The following is a 20,835-nucleotide window of genomic DNA, read 5'->3' as shown; positions in this document are numbered from 1 at the left end:
TCGTTCAGCGGAAAATGAAGGCAAATGAGTTGGGGTGGGGTTTTTTTCATACAACCAATAACAATTGCAATCGTAGTGTGCGTAGCAGGAGTTGCCATGAATCACACGGTGTATATTGTGCTTCCTGCTGCGATCGGACGAATAATTAACCACCTGATCGTTTGAAGCCGGTTCCATAAATCTTTCTCCCGATTGTGAAAGTTCCGCTCCCGAACCCACTCCCATGCTTTATGAAACGTAAAAATTTACCAAAATCGCTTCACAACGCTCAATGCCACACCGTTAGCAGTTGAGAATGTAAATCATGCCCGGCTTCACTTGTTCACTACCCGCCTTCGTTCCCCCCATCCCATCCCACCAAGGCTGACGGACAGGAATAATATATGATCTTCTGACTCGCAACCCTCCCACACTTAGTGATAATGCTCTGGAACGATGTCACAGACGTGTGACTACTATTGTACCACACAGATATACACACACACATACGCTCAAAAACACGGACAAATGTTTATGTAGCGCGTGTGCAATTTCGTGTTGATACATTTTTCGAATCCTTTTTAAATGGGATAAAGTAACAAGAAAAGAGGGCAAAAAAACCCAGCAACAACCCTCATGCACATACTCCCACACGACGGTTTACTTTCCACCATCGGCACACGATAAATCATTTTTCATTTTAGAATTCATCTGTTATACGTGCAATGATTTATGGATGGATTTTTGTCGTGTTTGTATGCATGTGCTTTTTTGTATTTGTGTGTCGCTAAGAAGGGGGAGGAGTGGATGGAAAAAAAACAGCGAAGGAAATGTGAATTTAAATTCCCTGCTCTCAACCATGACCTGCACTTGCCGATGACACCTATTGGGATTTCGGATGTGAATGGATGGTGGTGGGATTTATGTTTTTGCCGCGTGCCGTATCCCCCTTTCACTAAATCCAACCGTCCCATGTCGAGTGTGACACAGCGGCAACAAGCGGAACCGGTCAAGTGGAGACGCAGATCAGTTGATCCTCATTTGTTGCAAACTCGTTGCGGGTCCTACATGATGAAGCAACATTGTTGTGGTTTAGTGGGGGCTATGGGAAGGGAAAGCAAACATAAATCAAATATGTAACAAACTATTATTATTCTGTTCATTTTGCAACCGACTGTTGATTTTCGCAGGATTGAAACAATCATTTCGTGGGGGTGTTCAGGGCAACAGGGAGACGATATACTTTATTTTCTTTTCAGATAATCTTATCGAATCAAGTTCGAGTTTTTTCAATTTATAAACGAATTTTAACACAGTGTTTTGCTCAACAATGAATATACTTTTTTATGATGGAGTAAAAGTTCTACTCTATTTAACCGCATAAAATAAAACCGCAAAACCCTTCAACGTGAAAAATAAAATTTTTTAAATTAACGCTTCAATGCGGTTATTCAATGACCTATTGAAGCTTTTCAGTACACACATGGTAACTAGGAGACAACCGTATGACGATCGCTTTAAAAGATCGAATTGAATTTTGGCGTCATTGCTTGCCGCTGCGAAGCCTGTGAACGCGTTTAGCCGATTGCATTGACCTTCCGGCCAAGCTAACACAGCAATCTAGCCGTTTGTCTCTCGGTCTTCATTTTCAGCTTTCTATGGAGCCTCAAGTTGCTCAGGGTCGTCTACCATTCGAATCTGGGCTTTTTTTTTCTAAGCACTGATTGTTGTCTAATAGTGCCAATATGTTGTTGATGCAGGAATAGGCTTATACGACGTCCACAAACTGGCCACACAGAGTTCGTTCACAGATCGTACAGAGTGTCGTTCTTTGATCGCGCACGCTTCTAAACAAAGTTGCTTCACTTTTTTGTCCATCGCGGTTAGAGTTCGACTGATAGAGCTTTCAACTGTTGGCTGCTGGCTAATGGGAAAGTGCAATTAACGTTTCGTTTTTCATTCATAAAACCCATAATAAATCGATAATTGTGGTCTATTTTTCATGTTAACGTTACTATTCTGCCGCGATTTTCATATACATATGTGTATCAGCTATCTGTTCAGTCTGTTCATGTGGTTATGTTTTCCATTTTAAGCAATGTTCAGCTTTTCAGCTTTCCAATTTCCAGTCTTTATTTCATATGATGCATGATAATCATAACATATCATTACACAAATCAATAACCAGGAACAATGCTTTGATAGCGATCGCTAACAACAAAATGAGCAATTGTACGCATTCTATTAAATGATTTTTTTTTGTTTGATAGCACATTTACTATTCTCTACAGCACATACCATTCCAAAGTTATGCATTATGCACTATGATTTTATGAATTATACACAATGCATTATACTAGATCGAAACTGTACACAACACCGAAGAATACCAGCGGGTGCATATAAACAATTGAACTGATTAAACAAGGATAACTGACCGAGCTAACTGTTAAATAAACAAACATGGAAGAAGTTAAAACATATTTCTTCATGTATCATGCACACATTACTAAAAGTTCACATACCAACATGAAACCAGATACTCCACATAAACAAAGTTTTAGGTAATTAAGTGGTCGAAAATGTACGAAACTTCTTTGAAAACAAAATAATCATGTCGTAAAATCAGCTATGTTTGAAAGTAAGAAAACGAACTCATTAAAACACCAAAACCTTCTTAAGCAATACGAACCCACGCCTTCGGCAGTTTGCTCAAACAGCTCCTGAAAACAAGCTGCACGAATATATTCAAAAATTAAAAACTTCCCCAAAACGATAAATTCAACAACATCTTTGCATGGTTTCGGGTTTGTGCTCAACAATTTTGCACTTTGCTCATTGTTTCCATGAATTTTGCGGGTTTTTTCCACTCCCTACCCCAATGCCTGTAATCGCAGCTTGAACTCTATGCTCTATGCTTGCCAAACTCTCGGAAACAGACAACCCATGCGTGAGAGAATGAAATTCCACATAAATCACACAATTAAAATTGACTTTTGCCATGTTGGCAAACGCTCTCCGTACCCTGTGGCAATGTCAGTTGCCAGGGTGTTGTTACACGTTCGCCAACACAGCTGAGAAACAATCACAGCACCACCAACGGTAGCAGCAGCAGCAACAAGAGCAGCATCCAACACTGCAACCCGTACTACAACGGACCACTTCTGTTTACCACTCCTTGCGGATGTTTCATCACGACCCGGGCAACCTTATCTAAATGTACCTTTCACTGAACGCGCCAGAAAATAAATCTCGCCATCCACCCCTCCGAAGCATATCTCGCTGCAAAGGAACGAAACAAATAACGGCTTTTCGCCACTTTGCCACGCTCCCCCTCCCCTTCCCGTGTATTGGGATGTGCCTTTTTCTTTAAACTATGCTTCAACACATCCAACACCAAACCAGGGCCGTAACAGCCCTGGTGCTCTCTTTTCTTCGGCGACATTCTGTAGACGTTTGTGTCGTAAATTGACTCCGGCCGTGTGGCATGGTCCATACACACACACGCACACACGCGCCTGGAGGGTTCAGTTTCGGGTAATTGAATTTTTGGTCACTGACGTGAAATACAATCTTTGCTGATAATAATGGGAACGTTTATCAAGTAAATAAATACATTAACAGCGGACTGTGAGATAGTGTCTCGAGCGAGGGGAGCGAGCGAGCGTATGAGGGGTACAGAGCGGGGAAGAAATTTATTTCGTGAGCCGAATGTGGAGAAATGTAGATCAGCTACGTGTGCGGGTGGTTGTATTATAATGGTTTTGGTCTGATTTTTTTCACACCAGCAAAGCAACAATGCGTGAAATTGTAAAAACACTCTTCGGGAAGCACTTTTCATTAAGAATTTTCCGGGATTTCTTCCATGCAGGCACGTAGTGTAGGTCTCCTGTAAGTCCTTTGCTGCGCCAAAGCTCCGCATAAACGACTTTCGGAACAACGTTATTAAAACCTCGGTTCCCAAAGCAATCACAAAGTTCACAGTTCGTGTAACATAGCTGAGAGAGAGAAGGAGCGAGAACAAGCTTAGATTATGCTCGTTGCATTGTTTACGTCTCATTTCTAAACGACCAACTTATGTTGTTCCTTGTTCAGTCGCATCTCGCTGCTAGAAGTCAATGCTGCATACAAATAGCAAAGCTGAAGCGTGTGCTATCTGAGCAGAGCAGAGCGCAAAAACATTCCCATTTCCCAGGAAAATCATACCACCATAGTGACACATCCGATTGTGACATACATTTGCGTTTCTATCGCTGTCCGTAATGCTTTACCCACACCCCGTACAAAATGCGCTTCACACGGCCAATGTATGTAGCTGCTGCTCCATGCTTCTCCGCATCCTCCCCCACATCACAGATGACGGCTGGGCAACATTGAAACAAGAAGCAATCCATGCATAATCAACAACACGAATAATACACTCTCCGGTCGAGCCTACGAGCCTACGATCCATGCTGCTGGAGCCGGAATATACTTTTCCTTTTCTGTTTTTTTTTTCTCTTTTTCGTCGGCGCTCATGGTCGCCCCAAATTCCGGCGGGAACGACCAGGCATTGTTTTCATTTACAAGTGAAAAATAACAAACACAGCGAAAAAACCAATCAACCGAGCATTCTCGTGCGCCCGGCTGCCGAACATATGACATACACAATGGCCCGCGTCACTAGTGCTTTCGGCCGATCATCAACACAGACACGCAAAGCACACTCACACACACACGCTCGTACAATGACAAACCCCACTGGGAGTGATGGTACGCGACCAACAGCAGGCACTTGTACGGTGGTGATGGGGTCGGTTGCTGTTTTTTGTTTTATTTCCCCGGCGCTCATTTCCCCCACTTTTGCGCTTCCTTTTGCTGTCGTCTGTGTGCCAGAATCGAAAGATTTGAATTTTAATTTTTAATCCAACCCCACCATGGCTCCATGGCGGTACAAGGATTCGTCCCATTCTCCAGGGAGTGTCCATTGTGTCCGGAGGGTTTTTTGTTTGTTTTGTTTTGCGTGTGAGTGAACGAGTCGCCGCTTGAACGACGACACAAAGTTGGTCCCCCATTATTGGCTTGTTGGCCCGTTTGTTCAACAGCTCATGAATTTCCGGCCGCCACCACCACCACCAAAACCGGGCGCACACGGCCCCGAACGGGATGCACGAGCCGGTGGTTCGTGCTGTAGCATGAAACACTTCACCCAATTTGCCTAGTGCGTGGTGGAAAGTGTTTGTTTAGTATAACTAGAGATTGCATGATCGATGTTCAGCAGTGTAACGCGCGCAGCTAGCACACGCCCCAAACAGTTCTGCTGCTTCTGTTTCCGTTCTCGCGCCTGTGTTTACCGGCCCAACATAAAACGTTCCTGTGCGTGAAAAACTGCTACTGTTTGCGGAGCAACCAAACGCCGCGCCATACCCGCACGCCAGCTTAGCGGTTGCCAGCACTCAATTGCATATTGATGTGTTAATCAGTGAAATTGCAAATCAAACAACTATAAAAAAAATGGAAATTGGTAGCAAGCGCAGAGAATCCCGAAGCAACCCGAACAATCGCCACTATCTAGCTTGCGGATCGTTTATTTACATAAAATCGATACACGCCATAAATCGATAAAATCGAATGATCTTCAATTTCATTCGCAGCATCGTAACCAATCGCACAAACAGACCCAATATGTTTGCTCTTTGTTTGTTCGAACGGGAGTTGTTTTTTTTTTACTTTAAAGCTATTTTCTCCCACTGCTGTGTATTTTAATTACATACATTATGCAGGACCGTAATTAATGCTCCATTTCATCAGACGTGTTTTTGCTGCTTGTTTTGCCGATCTTCTTTTTTTCGCCATATGTTCAATAGCATTTCATTATTTCAGTATCTAATTTTAACTGAGCGCAGCGTAAACAAAAGCAAAGGGTTTTAAGTTATTCTGAGAAAAAAATGAAGCTGTACTGTACTGATTCTACGAAATTTGCACCAAAATAAGCACAGACAGAAACATTAAAAATAGGTTTGCTCTTTTTTGTGTTGCTTCCCTTCACATAAAAAAACACATCTTCACATTCAATTACTGTTTAGAGATTAAATAAATAATCCGCTTATCCTTCACTGGTTAATCAACTGGTAGCGAAAGTAAAGTGTCGAGCGCTTTTCAGTAGAATGTTAAAGCGTTGGCTGACTTTTCCATTAAAGAGCACTCATCTTGTATGAGGAAATTGGTTGGTTTTCAAACATATTCTAAAAGTTGCAAGGCTTTTCTGCGGGTTTTCTGTCGGGCGCAACATATCAATTAAAAAGTACAAATCAAATATTGCACAAGTCACCATTGCTCATTTATTGAATTTCTACTGCATTCCAAAAAAACTAGACAAATTTTTAAGATATTCTCCATTAGAATGATAAGAGTAATAATCATATTTTATTGTTTTAACACAATACTTTAGTGTTTGCCTTAATAAGCGTTACAAAAGTAACTTCATATCGTTTAAAAATTGTTTTGCAATTTGCAAGTAAATGATAAAGTTTTAAGATTATTGTTTCATGAACGGTTGTTGAAACGTTTATTCAAACTAATTGTATGTACTATTATACCTTCTATAATCTACCAACTCAAGACGTTTTTGGCTCTTTCTTTAAAATACTGCCTCTTGGCCTCTTTGTTTTCCTAGGTTACATCTAATTTCTGTACAAGGCGCTCTCAATGATCCGTATCGATTATTATTGAATACGATTAGATTCTGATGACCCATTTTCCATACTAAAAAAAATATATGTCTTATGTCCTAGAGCTTATTGTCCAGTAATGGGCCGATTTGTGTTTAAAGCCATCAAGTTGAAATTTCAGCCTGTCAGAGGAACAGTATTCATCATCCAGATTGTATTCATTTGAAGGTTACGGTCCGTCATGTTGGATTTTATCATACGTGTACAAACAAAAATGCATTTAAACGTCGTTGTGTTTTTTCGGTTTGACATAAGTTACTAATAAAAGTACTTTTATTAAACAAAAAAACGATCAAAGCCATAGTAAGCCATGTAATAAGCTACCTAATACCGTAAAGAGTAGTAGAGTTTTCGTCATAAATGAAATCTCTAGAAAGATGCCACTTTAAAAGCTTGTTGGTGACAACGCCAAATGAACGATTGAAACTGAGTTGAACCATCAGCAGAAGATACATCATCGTTACAACATACTGTGTGGCTAATGAATCAAATCGTTAATTGCTGTCAAGTGAACACATATTACTGAGAAACTTTATCATTCGCTTGAAGTTCATGCCGGGTAAAGTTTTAAGCTTTAAACATGATGTAAGCACAGTACGGTAGAATTCCACTGCTGACTGAGGGCAGCCCTAATGGTTCTCAAAAATAGCTACAAAAAATAAAACATAAAGTGAATTACATCAGCTACTGTAAAATTCACTTCGTATGAATAAACGACCATTTTCTTGCGAGAATTACCGAACCAACACAAAAAAGGGGCCACTTCGCCTCCTTTTTGGCTCGTACGGATGAAGCGAAAATGATTACGAAATGTTCCGTGCACATTATTTTAACATAACTTCCCATCAAAGACCGGTCGGACCGTGCCTAACGTGCAGCCGCATGCAGCACCCCTAAAACCCCGTGCAAAGTTGATCATTTTTCAGACCACTTACACGCTATCGCACGCCAACGGTCAGCACTATCGAAAAAATCCCATTTTCATCGACCATTTCACATCGAAATAAATTTCCATTACCCGTTATGTTTCTGCTCCTGCTGCTGGTGGAGGTTGAGGTGCTGCTGCTGCTGCTACTGCTGCTGCTGGTAGGGCTTCTCCGACTGCTGCAGCAGCAGCACACCAGCTATCGCCAGTAGGTCGCTCGGTCACTAAGCTGTAGGTTTTCGCCGCGCAAACACGAAATACCACTGCCCCGTTCGAACGGGACGAACAGCGCAAAAGCGGCCAGCAGGTGAACCGTGTACCGTGGGTACGGGACCGCTTCATCGCGACATGATGTTTGAAATTTATTATTCATAAGTCTATTTCCGTAAATTGGACTCAACTCGCCAAACGTCGCGAGAAATGCCCGACGGTGCAGGCGAGATGCAACGAGGGATGATGGTGTAGCGAGAAGCCAAGCGAGTTGCACTATTTGCATAAAATGCAATCATCTCGAAAGGACGAGCGCCGGAAGAAGGCATCCCCGAGCCGAGCCGAGTGAGTGCCAAAGCAAACCGAAAGCCCTACGACGATAGGCCAAAAATCGCACATTCAAGCACAGGTATGATACAACAACTGCAACGCCGCGTGCAAACGTTGAAAATCGACACCGGTGGAATGGGGCTGGACGCTGGAAGCAGTGCCGAGTTGCCCAAAATAAGGAAGTAATGCATGATGCTGCTTGTCTAAAACAGCATCACCCAATTCGTGCCCACCCGTGCTTGGACCAATAAAGAACGAACGCGATGGACGGATAGAAAAGGGGGAAACGATGGTATGAAGAGGGAAAGCTAGCCGGCTCGGATGGTAGCATGATGCACATTTATATGCGCAAGCCTGATGAGAGTGGGTCCCTGTCCGATTTGGATTCCCGTGGTTCGCCGAAAGCGAATGCAAATCGCTCCCTGGACTACGCTTCCGAAAGTTATGTCAAATAAACGCGCCCAAATATAAGATAGCACAGACGGTGGCGCCAAAGATTTCGATTTGCATAACATCGGATTTCACTTACCCGAGCCCGTCCGTGTCGGGGCGCACGGCCTTCCTCCCTTTGCCGCGTGCCGCGTTAGCCACTCTGGACGTTGGGTTGCGGCCGGTCACACGACCAGCTGACGGCTGGGCTTGCATATTTATCGGGCGCTGCCGGCCGTGGTACGATTCGAGCCGCGCACAACCGGATAGTGTTACCTTGTGACAAACATTGCGCGTTATTCAACTAGCCGTTTAATCGGTGTGCTACCGGTAGGGTTTGGCTGTTTCTGTGGCAACGAGTACACATCGGTAGCAAACAACCTTTTCGCAAAGGTTGGCAGGTTCGCTGGGGTTGCCAGTGTTAATCAGATGGATCGTAATGAGAAAGTACGTCGGTTTGTGAGTATGCCCATTCTTCTGGGTTTGAAAGTGCAGCACTAACTATAGGGCAGTGAAGTGATGTCAACGATAGGAATTTTTCCTAACGCATGAAATGACGTGCTTCTAATGGGTTGGAAATTCAATTTTGCTGTGTTTGTTTTTTTGGGAAAGTGCTTCAAAATGTAGATTTTGGTTCCTAAGCGAATAACCTTTTTTTTCAATGACACCTTGTTTGAGGGCTTCTACGATCAAATGGTAGAAGTGTGTTTTAAACGTGCCGTTAAAATAAGAAGAAAAAAAAAACAAAAGCATTGAGCTACAACGAGGAGAGTTATTGGACATTTATTATGAAAAACATTAAGAACCATTCACTAACTGTTTTGTGTGAAACATTAACAACTATGTAATATCCTTCTTATGACAGCATATTATGTTTCAATAAATGCCCATCAGTTTAGATTTAAAAAGTGATAAAATTTTATGTTTCTTTTAAGCTTAGAGATTGTGTTCTTTTATTAAAAAAATATCATATAAATATTATAAACCGAAACATGAGTTAGATAGCAGTTTGTATTCCTTGTTTGTGCTATCATACATTATTTTATGATAAGATTTTAGCACAGTACCATTCGTAAGCTTATGGATGGATTGCAATTACTAATATTACTAAACTACTAAACACTACAATCTTCTTCTTCTTCTTCTTCTTCTTCTTCTTCTTTGACACATCAAATTCAAAAAGAGCATTTAGTATATGAAAATAACCAAAATATTTTCCAAAAAAGCAAGGAGCTGTCAAATTAAAAGGAATCGCGTACTTCGGATATTTGCTGATAGAAGTAATAACTTCTCACACAACCAAACAATGAGTGATGCTACTGAATATCATCTCTGAAATTGGAAGTTCTATCCATTAAAGATTTTACAATTGGAACTGTTCAAATGAAAAGATTCCTTTGAAAACAAACAGATTTAAATTGTCAGTTTCATCCTAATTATTCAAATCTTATTCTACATGCCTGTTGGAAAATATCAGAATTCAGTCCTTTCGAATTATTCTTTGAATTTAGCATACCGACCTGAACGTTGCGGGAAAATTCAACAAAAACAACTGAAGCATAAGGCTCTTTTTGCAAAGAAAACAACCTCAGCCGAAATGTTAGCATTCGTCGTACGATAACAACCTACGCATGGCTTAGAAAAGCCGGGTAATACATGAGCCAGTTAGGCTCCCCTAGAACCAATAACCCCAAGTAACCATCCAAGAGGTGTACCTTGATTCCTAGAAAGTATGCTTAACCTATTTCGTTGTAAATCCTTTCTCAACCGTACCCTACGCACTCCCACTTGCGTGTGTGTGTGTCAGACAAAATCATATGATCAATTGCAAACCATCACGGCAAATGTTCGCCAGATCGCAATGTCTGAAAAATAACTTTCACCGTCACAGAATGCTGCATGAGAAATGACTGAATCCATTTCGGGCTTGTTTCATCCTCCAACTTTATTTCGAATCCTCCCGAAAAGCTCTCCCGAACCGTGTCACAAACTTGTCCTCCAGCTCATTGGGGATTTAATGTTAAATTGGACTTTGTCCCCGGGTTTGTTTGACGCGTCTCGAAGGAGCAGCAGCAGCCCGGTTTCGGCCGGTTCAACGTTTTGTTTGCCCACAGTTTGTGCACACCGCCGGCAAATGGCAGCCAGGCGACACTTGGCGAGGAGAAACGACGCAAGAAGTGGTAGAGAAAAAACAATTCAAAGGAAGCTCTAAAAATAAAACGAAACCCCCGGTCTCATCCTTGTTACTGCCCGCACTGTCACGGAATGTACGGCGCTGTTCGGTCGTGGTACGGCCCCGGTCATTCTGGTCCGGTTGCGGGAATGTAAATAAACTTGAAAAGAACACTTTTTAGAGGATTTACCGATGGGATGGGATGAGCGTGCTATTCGAGGGCGGGTCTGCAGCCCAACAGCCTGCGCTCGGTACAAAAACGAATTCCACTTACATTAAAGCTTTGCTTCAAGTGCGATAAGGTATTTTCTCCCACACAGCGCCTTTGCCGCCCGGCGGTGCATTCTCGTGAAATTAAGAAATAGTTCTTTGTATGGTTCGCTGCTTCAATCGAATACGATGGAAAACATGCAAATGCTAACAGCGTGATTAAATTTTTCACGATGGTATAACATTCTGAATTAGTGCACTGTTCTGTTTGTATATTTTTACGTTAAAATTTATTCAAATTAATTTTGAAAAACAATATTCTTAAGGCCGGGCTACATTGATCGTACTCCGTAGTGTAATTTCGATTTTCACTAGCGCATCTGGCGGCGACTGGTGGAAGCTTTTTTTGGTCATCGATGGAATCGTCATGCCGGATCTCAAAATTAAGTAGTTTTTCCAACGTTTTCTATTGCAAAAATGGATGCAATGTGTGCAAAACATGTGTATCTACGTTTTACAAAACTTTTCTCCTGCGATTTAAGTAAAAAACATGGAAAATTAACGTATTTCCTGGAGCGGCTCCAAATTGTTTGGCAAAATGCTTCGGTCAGCCGCCGCCAGATGCGCTAGTGAAAATCGAAATTACACTACGGAGTACGATCAATGTAGCCCGGCCTTTAAAGGCCGGGCTACATTGATCGTACTCGCACGCGTAATTTTGATTTTCACTAGCGCATCTGGCGGCGGCTGACCGAAGCATTTTGCCAAACAATTTGGAGCCGCTCCAGAAAATACGTTAATTTTCCATGTTTTTTACTTAAATCGGAGGAGAAAAGTTTTGTAAAACGTAGATACACATGTCTTGCACGCAGTGCATCAATTTTTGCAATGGAAAACGATGGAAAAACTACTTAATTTTGAGATCCGGCAGGTCCATTCCCTCGATGACCAAAAAAAGCTTCCACCAGCCGCCGCCAGATGCGCTAGTGAAAATCAAAATTACGCTTGCGAGTACGATCAATGTAGCCCGGCCTTAAGGCCGGGCTACATTGATCGTACTCCTGAGTGTAATTTTTGTGAACGCGTACGCCATCTAGCGGCGGCGGGTCGAAGCTAGAGGCTGGTATAATTTATCTGTCAAAAAGTGTTTTGGGTCGAGGAGGCTATAATTTTACCCAATGATGGAAAGATGTTGGAAGATGGGGAAAAATGTTGCCTAGCGCTTTGTATGAATGACGATTTATCCACCAACATCAATTAACGGCCTATTTTGTTGCAATTTATGGACGTTTATAAACATTTCATACGGCATACAAGTAGCCTGCTCGAAACTTGATGAGACACCAAGTATGAATAATTTTGACACATAAATTATACCGACATCTAGCTTGCGCTGCTCGTCGCCAGATGCGCTAGTGAAAATAAAAATTACACTACGGAGTACGATCAATGTAGCCCGGCCTTTAGGGAGAAAAGTCTATGTAGTTTAAAGTTTTTAACAGCTTTATTAACTTAACTTAATTCATAACTTAATTCTGTACACTTTTTAAAGGCGACTAATCTCTGTTTTTATGATCAACGTACCAGAGCATTAACATTTATCTGGCTAAAATGTGTCGGTTAATCGTTAATAATACATGTTCCAAAGAATTTATAATATCAGCGCCTCCAACCTTCATACTGTTACTCATTTTTACAAGAAAAATATGAACATTGTCTCAAGTTAGTAGTTGCTTTCGCAGAAATGTTACAAAACGTGAAACCTAAAGGCCGGGCTACATTGATCGTACTCGCAAGCGTAATTTTGATTTTCACTAGCGCATCTGGCGGCGGCTGGTGGAAGCTTTTTTTGGTCATCGAGGGAATGGACCTGCCGGATCTCAAAATTAAGTAGTTTTTCCATCATTTTCCATTGCAAAAATGGATGCAATGCGTGCAAGACATGTGTATCTACGTTTTACAAAACTTTTCTCCTCCGATTTAAGTAAAAAACATGGAAAATTAACGTATTTTCTGGAGCGGCTCCAAATTATTTTGCAAAATGCTTCGGTCAGCCGCCGCCAGATGCGCTGGTGAAAATCAAAATTACGCGTGCGAGTACGATCAATGTAGCCCGGCCTTAAGCCATTTTCTTACTTAAAACCAGAATTAATACCACAGTGCCAAATTTAAGGTCAGTCTGTAGTACAGTGGTAAATTCGTAAGACCTAGCAATACGCCCGTCATGGGTTTAAGCCTACTATGAACCAAGCTCACCATACACACAACTGGCTAGCCTGCTATGGGCAATCCAATAACTCATAGATATCCTAGTTCATTAGTGGTTTATGGCAGACCTAGATCAACCACACTTGTTGTGCAAAAATTTAAGAATTGAGGATCTTAATTCCAGAAAAGGGAATCCTTAAAAATTTAAATTTCACAGTATTTTTGATGATGAGCCATGGCAAGAGAGTGACGATTTTTTTCTTCCTTCTTTTTGACTAGTCAAATTAAGTAAAGCGTAATAAAGTTACCGACTATTTACTGAGCAATCCCGAGAAGTGTTTGATAAAATCAATGCATATTCATTACGAAAGATTTTAAAGCGTTTACTTAAATCCTTTCCACCAACAGTGTGTGCTTGGACGTGCTTTTTGAATACAAATACTTCCATATAGCCGCAAATCTCGCGCTACCACCATCACAATCTTTATCTCAACCTCCGAGTAATCTCCTAATCTTCCAATAACCACCAGCTACTTTCATTTCACTTTACAGCCCCCAGACACGCCCCAAACGATACGCGTCGACTAAAACTAGCTCTCATCATTTTTTTTTATCTTCCTTTCCATTGCAGCCACCGCTCCATTGCAGAGATACCGTGGTACCTGCGCCCTTCAAACCGGGCTGCAGCATGCGTACCTGAGGCAGTTTAACAAACGGATCCCGCCACTGTCCGTTGCAAACCGAACCTGTTCCGAGACAGCATCACCCGCGGCAGAAGTTCCGAATGTGTTGGTAGTTTGGAGGCGAGCTTGGCAAACCAACCAGTTTGCACCGGTAATCTTCCGCACATGACATGACTTGTACATGCTTCCCCGCAATCCAGCAAAAACAGCAAACCGGACAAGACGCACACAATGAAGCGACGGAGTGAAGTTTAACTAGAAACTTAAAACAGAGAGAGGGAAAAAAACGAAACGCCCTCGTGTTTTGGGTGGAAAATCACCGTGACGACCCCTCATTTGCACGCACCCAAAGTGCCCTCGGGGAAGGGCGGGCAGGGTTAAGCATCGTCCAACAGACCGGCCGCGGGCTCGCGGGCACTCGGGAACAAACACACCGAACACCTCACCTCTACTGCACGACCCCCTAAATGTGCGGACAAACGTGACGTATGGCTATGTACTACTATGCTAGCAAGCTATCAGCAGTCGCATGCGGTACCCGCTGCCGGCAGGGATTAGCACGCCGCCAGCGGACCAATCGCACCAACCGGCAGGGCGGCAAGAAGGACGACGATGAAGACTCCGACGATAATAGCAAAGATAAAAAGGTAATTGCGATCTCGCGCACACGATACCGCCTGTACACCTGCAACGCTTCGGGTAAAGGGGCGCGAAAGATGGACGTCCTCTGCATACACCGGCATAACGCAGCACGGACACGTTGGGTGATCGTGTCGATGTGTCGAGGAGGTCATGTGAATATGTAACAAATCTAACACACACACACACACACACCGCCCGATGAGCACGCCTCGTACCGGTGGAAATTCGAAAGGTGTATGGAAAAACCTGAAGATAGTACACCCGTGAAGACCCGTTTGAAGTATGCAAAAAGGGCTCTTGTGCCTTCTTGGTTGGGGGACATACACTGAAACATATTACCCCCGGAACTTGCTACGCTATGGCAGCGCGGAGGCTTACTGGTGCTAGTGTCCCTTGGGCGTGTGCTCACCTTTCACTCTCTCACACACATACACATAAACTCACACTCACACAACCGTGTCAAGCGGGATGAAAGGTTTATCTTTTCGCAAGCAAACGTCGGCCCAGCACAACGCTAGCGCCCCGCGTGTCTCGTTTGCATTCAGCGCGGATGCCTGTACGTATAATAACGGCACGATAAGAAACGAGTCGCAACGCGCCGGTTGATTTTTGCTGCAGCATCCCGTGTGGCGTAAGCGGATACACCTGGCCGGGAGGGGCTAGGCCCGGTGAAAATGTCACCACGCTAACGGGGGCCCACTAATCAGTACGGCTCAGTGGCGTTTTGTTAACTTTGAAGGCTCGCGAAGAAGCGTTGCCAGTGTGGGTGTGTTTTTGTGCAGCAGCAGCAGCAGCAGCAGGCGGACGGATGCACGCAGTGTGTGTAGTTTTTGATTGGAAACGGGTTCGGTAGAGCCTACGGGAAGTAGTTTTCACTGTTCCCGTTGAAGGGTATGACATGTGTGGACTGAGTGAAAGATAAAAGACCAAAATCAAATTAAATACGCGCAAGAGAGAGATAGCGAGATAGTTAGAGAAAGAGGAACAGCTAGCCCAACTGAAACGCGTGTAGAGATGGAAGGCAGGTTATATAAACCACAATGTGTTTAATTTCAAACGTACGATAAAAACCTTTTCTTCATTTTAAATTGGAAAGATGGGTTCGATTATTCAAATTTTCGTAACGCGTGATTTCCTCCTTTTGGTGCCTACAAATAGCACTGCAGCGTGATGGTTTGGAAATCTATCAACAATGTCGGTCAAGCTAGAGTAAGTGACAGTTTGGAACCCACTGTTAGCGATCCAATTTTGATGCAGTGTGCTTAAACTGAATAGACAATTTATATCCAACAGCAACAGAATTATTAGTTGCAATATCGAGCAAATGTTAGCATGCAAACATATTCAACAAGAAATCTTTTTTTATCAACATCTTTTTGACCAGACATGCATTAATGATAACATGAGCAAAGAGCAATTGAAAAACAAATTTAATCATTTTAGATGTGCGTTTTTCCATTGGCTTCGTACTCAGTTGTGAGTCTGGTTTAGCAACAACATTGCTTGAGTCGTAAACCTAACCGCTATTTACGTAGTCACTAGCCCATGAATACTAATTTTATAAATAATTTATGTTACGATTTTTAAACATGTCGTTTAACCACCACCAAGCCAGATGAACTAACATACATTTAACATAAAAATGTACACTATGGGATTAAAGCTGTAGTTGAGAAACATTCCCTTGGTACAACTGGGGCCGGTCTCATGGTACAACCTAACAGCATGCCCGTCATGGGTTCAAGCCCCGAATGGGCCGTACCCTACATAAGTAGGACAGACCATCCTGCTATGGATTATCAATAAGACACTAAAAGCCAAGCCCATTAGACAGCAAAGGCAGGCCTTGAACGACAATGATTATTGTGCCAAAGAAAAAGAAGCATCCATTGGTGAAACAAAATAGTTCATGAACGTGTTATAGGCCCAGCATACTACTCTTAGACTTCAAGATCTCCATTTTTCAATCTGAATATTCGAAGCATGTAGATGGATATTATAGATACTGGATTGGGTCAAAGGAAGATCAAATTAAAAACTATTATATCGCTACTATAGTCTCTAGTTCTCTAATCTAATTTTGTTTTTCAATCATGATCTTCCTGGACTAAATTAGCCTGATTGCATCTACAAAACGCAGCTCTACTTCTGTCTTGTTTATACCACAAAAAAGAAATGATACAATTTTCCCTTTTATGCAGAATATTTGGAGATAAAATAATTTTGTTTTCAACGTATAATTTTGGCCCAAACATTCCAATTTAGGTTAAATAAATGCAAGCAATAATTAATTGATCATACATTGATGTATCTCGTAGTTGCTTTATGCCCAAAGAAGCGTTTGTATGTACTATGTGCCTAACTTTGTAAAATAAAAAGCAGGACTATACTAGATATTTAAAAAAAACAACTAGTACCACTCAATGTATAACAATGCATTATTTAACATTATGCATTCAATAAAATGAAAACGACCTTTCAAATATCGCAATGCCGCGCATATGAATAACAACCCTCATTAACATGTATAACGGCACAGTCTTTCGCATATTTAGCAGCGTGTGTCAAATTATACGACCTTCTCCCTTACTTCCATCATTTTCTCACGCAAACATTCTAAAAAAAAATCTGTCACTTTCTTCATCCGAGCCTCGCAATGGCAAGATTGTGTGATCGGGCCACATCTCAAACTCGCGATGCTTTTACATTCCCTAGGAGAAAACACACAAACACGTTTCGCCATTCGCCTGATCGAAACACATCGCACTGCCGAGACTGGTAGCATATGTAATTAAATTCCCACATCAGCAGCACCCTTGGTATACATGACGCCATCCGTGCGCATCGTCCGTGCTACCCACCCGTCGCAGGCTGAAGGTTTCGAAATTAGTCGTGATTGGGTTGCACAATCGTACGCGGCAACACTGCCGCAACACTCTGCCGAAGAGCGGCTCGCTCTTGCGGGTTCACGGAGAGCAAAAAAAATAGAGGCACCGAATGCAAACATACCCATAGCCTTAGAATTCCTGGCACCGAGTGCTGCCGTGAATACGTAAATAACTTTTCAATGATGAATCATGAATGTTCAGCCTTATTTTTGTGACGGGATATTTTTTCTCCCCGGCCGGTACCTCGTTATTCGTTGCTGGTTTTACTAGCACTAAGGTTCCTTCTGGCTGGCTATCCGATATCACAACCTCTGCATTCCAATGTAAGCAAACGCAGGCCCGATCTTGTAACGAACTTTTTTCCTCTCAGGTTCCGGTTCCTTTTTCTTCCTTCAAGATTCGATTTATTGCCAAACCAAATTACATGCTACCCTTGTAACACGCTCTATCGGGCAGTCTAATGCGGCCGTTTGTTAGCAAAAACTGTGAAAAGCTAACAGCAAACAAATGCAAAACTATGCTGAAATGTGACCAGCCTCACTCCCTGCACCATTTACATATCTTTATGTCACTCAAGTCAACATTTCATATTTTGTCCCCTATTCGTCCGGTACGTTGCATACATTATCTCTAGTGACGCACTATCTCCGGCTGTTAAATATTGTGTGTCCCCACTTTAATCCCACTCCAAACCGTTGGCATTGCTACCGTAGCACCGCAGCAAATGTTTCGGCAGCCAACAACAGCCCAAGTGCAATCGAGCAGTGCACTGTACAGTAGCAAATGGGCCCGAGGCACGGACTAATTTATTCAAATGATACTACCGATGCTGTATGGGTTTTTGGTTTAAAATTTTCCAATGAATATTGTATAGGATGATTCCGTTATTAGCATGGATTATGCATAGGTGTGCTTTGTGCAACGTTGGTAGGTTAGCGATTTGTGCGTTTTTGATGAAGCGTATGAATAAGACATCGCCACACATGAGGGTTGTGCGGCTGGATTACAGTGTAGATGCGGCTGGCAACATTCAAACGATAGGTAAAAAGGATTCTGTTCGTATGACATAATTAATAACCGGATGGGGGAAGCAAGTTTTTCCCAATTTATGCCGGTGAATGGTATGAACTGAACTTAGAAAAGGGGATTACATTTTATGTGAGCGAGTGTTTTTACCCTTTTTCTTGGAAAAGCTTCAAAGAGTTGGCCAAAAGAGATCCTAAATGAGGAAATATTCAACAGAAAATCAATGCTTGAGTGTTTTCTGAGAAAACAAATAAACATATTAGTGTTGACTAAGTAGTGACTTTTGAAAATGTACTAAATGAAATACTCAGAAAAAAGTTACATTTTACTTCTGCATGCAGTTTTTTGTGTTTTTTTGTCTATGGAAATTCATTCGGGAAATGCCTAATGAACCCTAATGATTTTAGAACAGGACCCATTGGTAGATTCAATGTAGCTTAAATTGATATCGCATGTCTCAAACAAATTGCTGATTTTGTCAAAATTTCCGTTCCACTCGAACTGAAAACACAAAAATGTACCTTTGCTTTGTTAATAACCAAAACCACCAGTATACAAAAAATGCATTTTAAATGCAAACGCATGCATCTACAAATGACGGTATCGACTACCCAACTGCTAGGTCGTTGTGGTTTGTTTGTGGATCTTGGTTTGTGTCAATATAAATGCAATATATTCAAATGTTTATTCATATATTTAATATATATTTTAAACAATTAAGATCAGTTGTTAGAATCCCACAAAAAGATGAGAAAGCAGGACACAATTTGGAGTAAAACAACAATGTTGATGATGTTCAAACTTAAACATAAAAGAAACATTTGCGTTGGAACTGTAATTAATGACTACAATTTGAACTTCATGTGACGGGAAGTGACGGGAACTTCATGGGACTACTGTACCCTATTTAGACAAGTTTATTTGGAATCCAATTAGAATTATGATGGGCCTGTCCAAAAAATTATACTCCAATAGGGAAAAAGTCAAGAATATGTCCCAAAATTATGAAAACCCCTGAACAATACTGTAATACAATAATTAACTTATTTACTGCAACTTCTTGTAATTTAGCAAATCCTTTGACGCAATAGCACTGCAGTCGCAACGCGTCAGCGCTGTGCATGCGAAATTAACGTTCTTTTCAGTCTTAAACCAAACTTCACGAGTGAAATTAAAATCTATATTTAACAGCTGATTAGAATAAATAATATCATGCAAAATATAAACAAAAAACTCAAATTCCTTAACATCCCTCAAGCTTTTTAAACACTCCACCTAAAACCATCTGTAACAACTGTCAATCGTGCGCCCGAAACGAGCAATCTATATTTCAAAGCATTTATAAACTTCGTACAAAATCTTCCCTCCTCCTTCCCAGAAACCCCAATTAGCCGCATTTGAATCATGCTTTGTTTTCGTGTACACTACCTCTTTGCATACCCTCTCACTTCGCTTCTCTTCTCCCTCCACCAGGCGCTGTCGAGCTTCTTCTGCGAAAGCACCAACGATACTATTGTGATATCGGTGAAGTCGTCCGAGCAACCGGAAGTGTGCTGCGAAAGTACACCAACGCTTGCGGTAAGTTTAGCTGAAAAACCTCTCCCACTCACCCATCCATCCACTCAGTCGCAAAACATTTAAAGCTGTCAAAAAAGGAAAAATATCACACCCAACCAAACATGCGCACCCATACACACCAATGATTAATGCTCTCGAGCAGGGTATTACCCCCAAAGGGACGTGAAATGCTTTTGAGCAGAATCCGAATTTTAATCATGATCAGGATTCGCTGGAAATACAACAATCAACAGTCACCCGGGGCGTTTTTTTTTTCTTACTTTTTTGTGTGTTATTTATGCTGTTGTTGATGCTTGGAGCTCAATCCATCCATTCAGAAGCCATAAATAAGCTTCGAATGAACATCGGTTGCGTTGCTCCGACCGACCGGAAATGTGCGAGAGCCGTTGAACAACTCTGCCGTGAACTCGAGATCGAAGTGATGCGTAGCGATTAAATGTGAGACCGACGCTGCCAAAGGGCGTACTTTTCAGGTGTAGGTATAAAGTGAAGTGGTTTCTGCCGGCAGTGCCTCACCGCAAGCGTTCTAATGTTCCAGGAATTGGATCCGACGAGTCTGCCAGATGAGAGCTGTTTGATATTCGACGATGTTTTTAGAGCGTGTCTACGTTAATGACTTGCATATATTTTGTTTAGAAAATTTGTTTGAATTTGTAAGGAAAACATTGTAACTAAGGGTAACGTTTGCAGTTAAAACCCTTTACAGTGCAAGGATTACGATATTAAGCGCTTACTAAGCTGATGGAGAATTATAACAGAGAGAGCAGCTCTTAAAACTTTAAATCGCAACGCTTCGTACCTGCTTCTCAAGCGCAAAACCATTGTCCTCCCAGACCAACCACAA

At 42.0% G+C, this 20,835-nt stretch overlaps 1 protein-coding gene across 2 annotated transcripts in view; it reads left to right on the top strand.

Annotated features, from left to right (window-relative positions):
- LOC120902955 (ras-GEF domain-containing family member 1B-like) overlaps positions 1-20,835 on the top strand; it is a 45,875-nt gene that overhangs the window by 1,632 nt on the left and 23,408 nt on the right. For both annotated transcript variants that reach the window (XM_040312059.1, XM_040312058.1), the window contains exons 2-3: positions 13,806-14,504; positions 19,887-19,991. In XM_040312059.1, coding sequence (XP_040167993.1) covers positions 14,346-14,504; positions 19,887-19,991 — 264 coding nt within the window. In that variant the 5' untranslated portion in view covers positions 13,806-14,345. The remainder of the gene's footprint in view (positions 1-13,805; positions 14,505-19,886; positions 19,992-20,835) is intronic.

Source organism: Anopheles arabiensis, chromosome 3 (assembly GCF_016920715.1).
Source record: "Anopheles arabiensis isolate DONGOLA chromosome 3, AaraD3, whole genome shotgun sequence".
Classification (NCBI taxonomy): domain Eukaryota; kingdom Metazoa; phylum Arthropoda; class Insecta; order Diptera; family Culicidae; genus Anopheles; species Anopheles arabiensis.
This window is presented reverse-complemented; position numbering and strand designations above follow the sequence as displayed.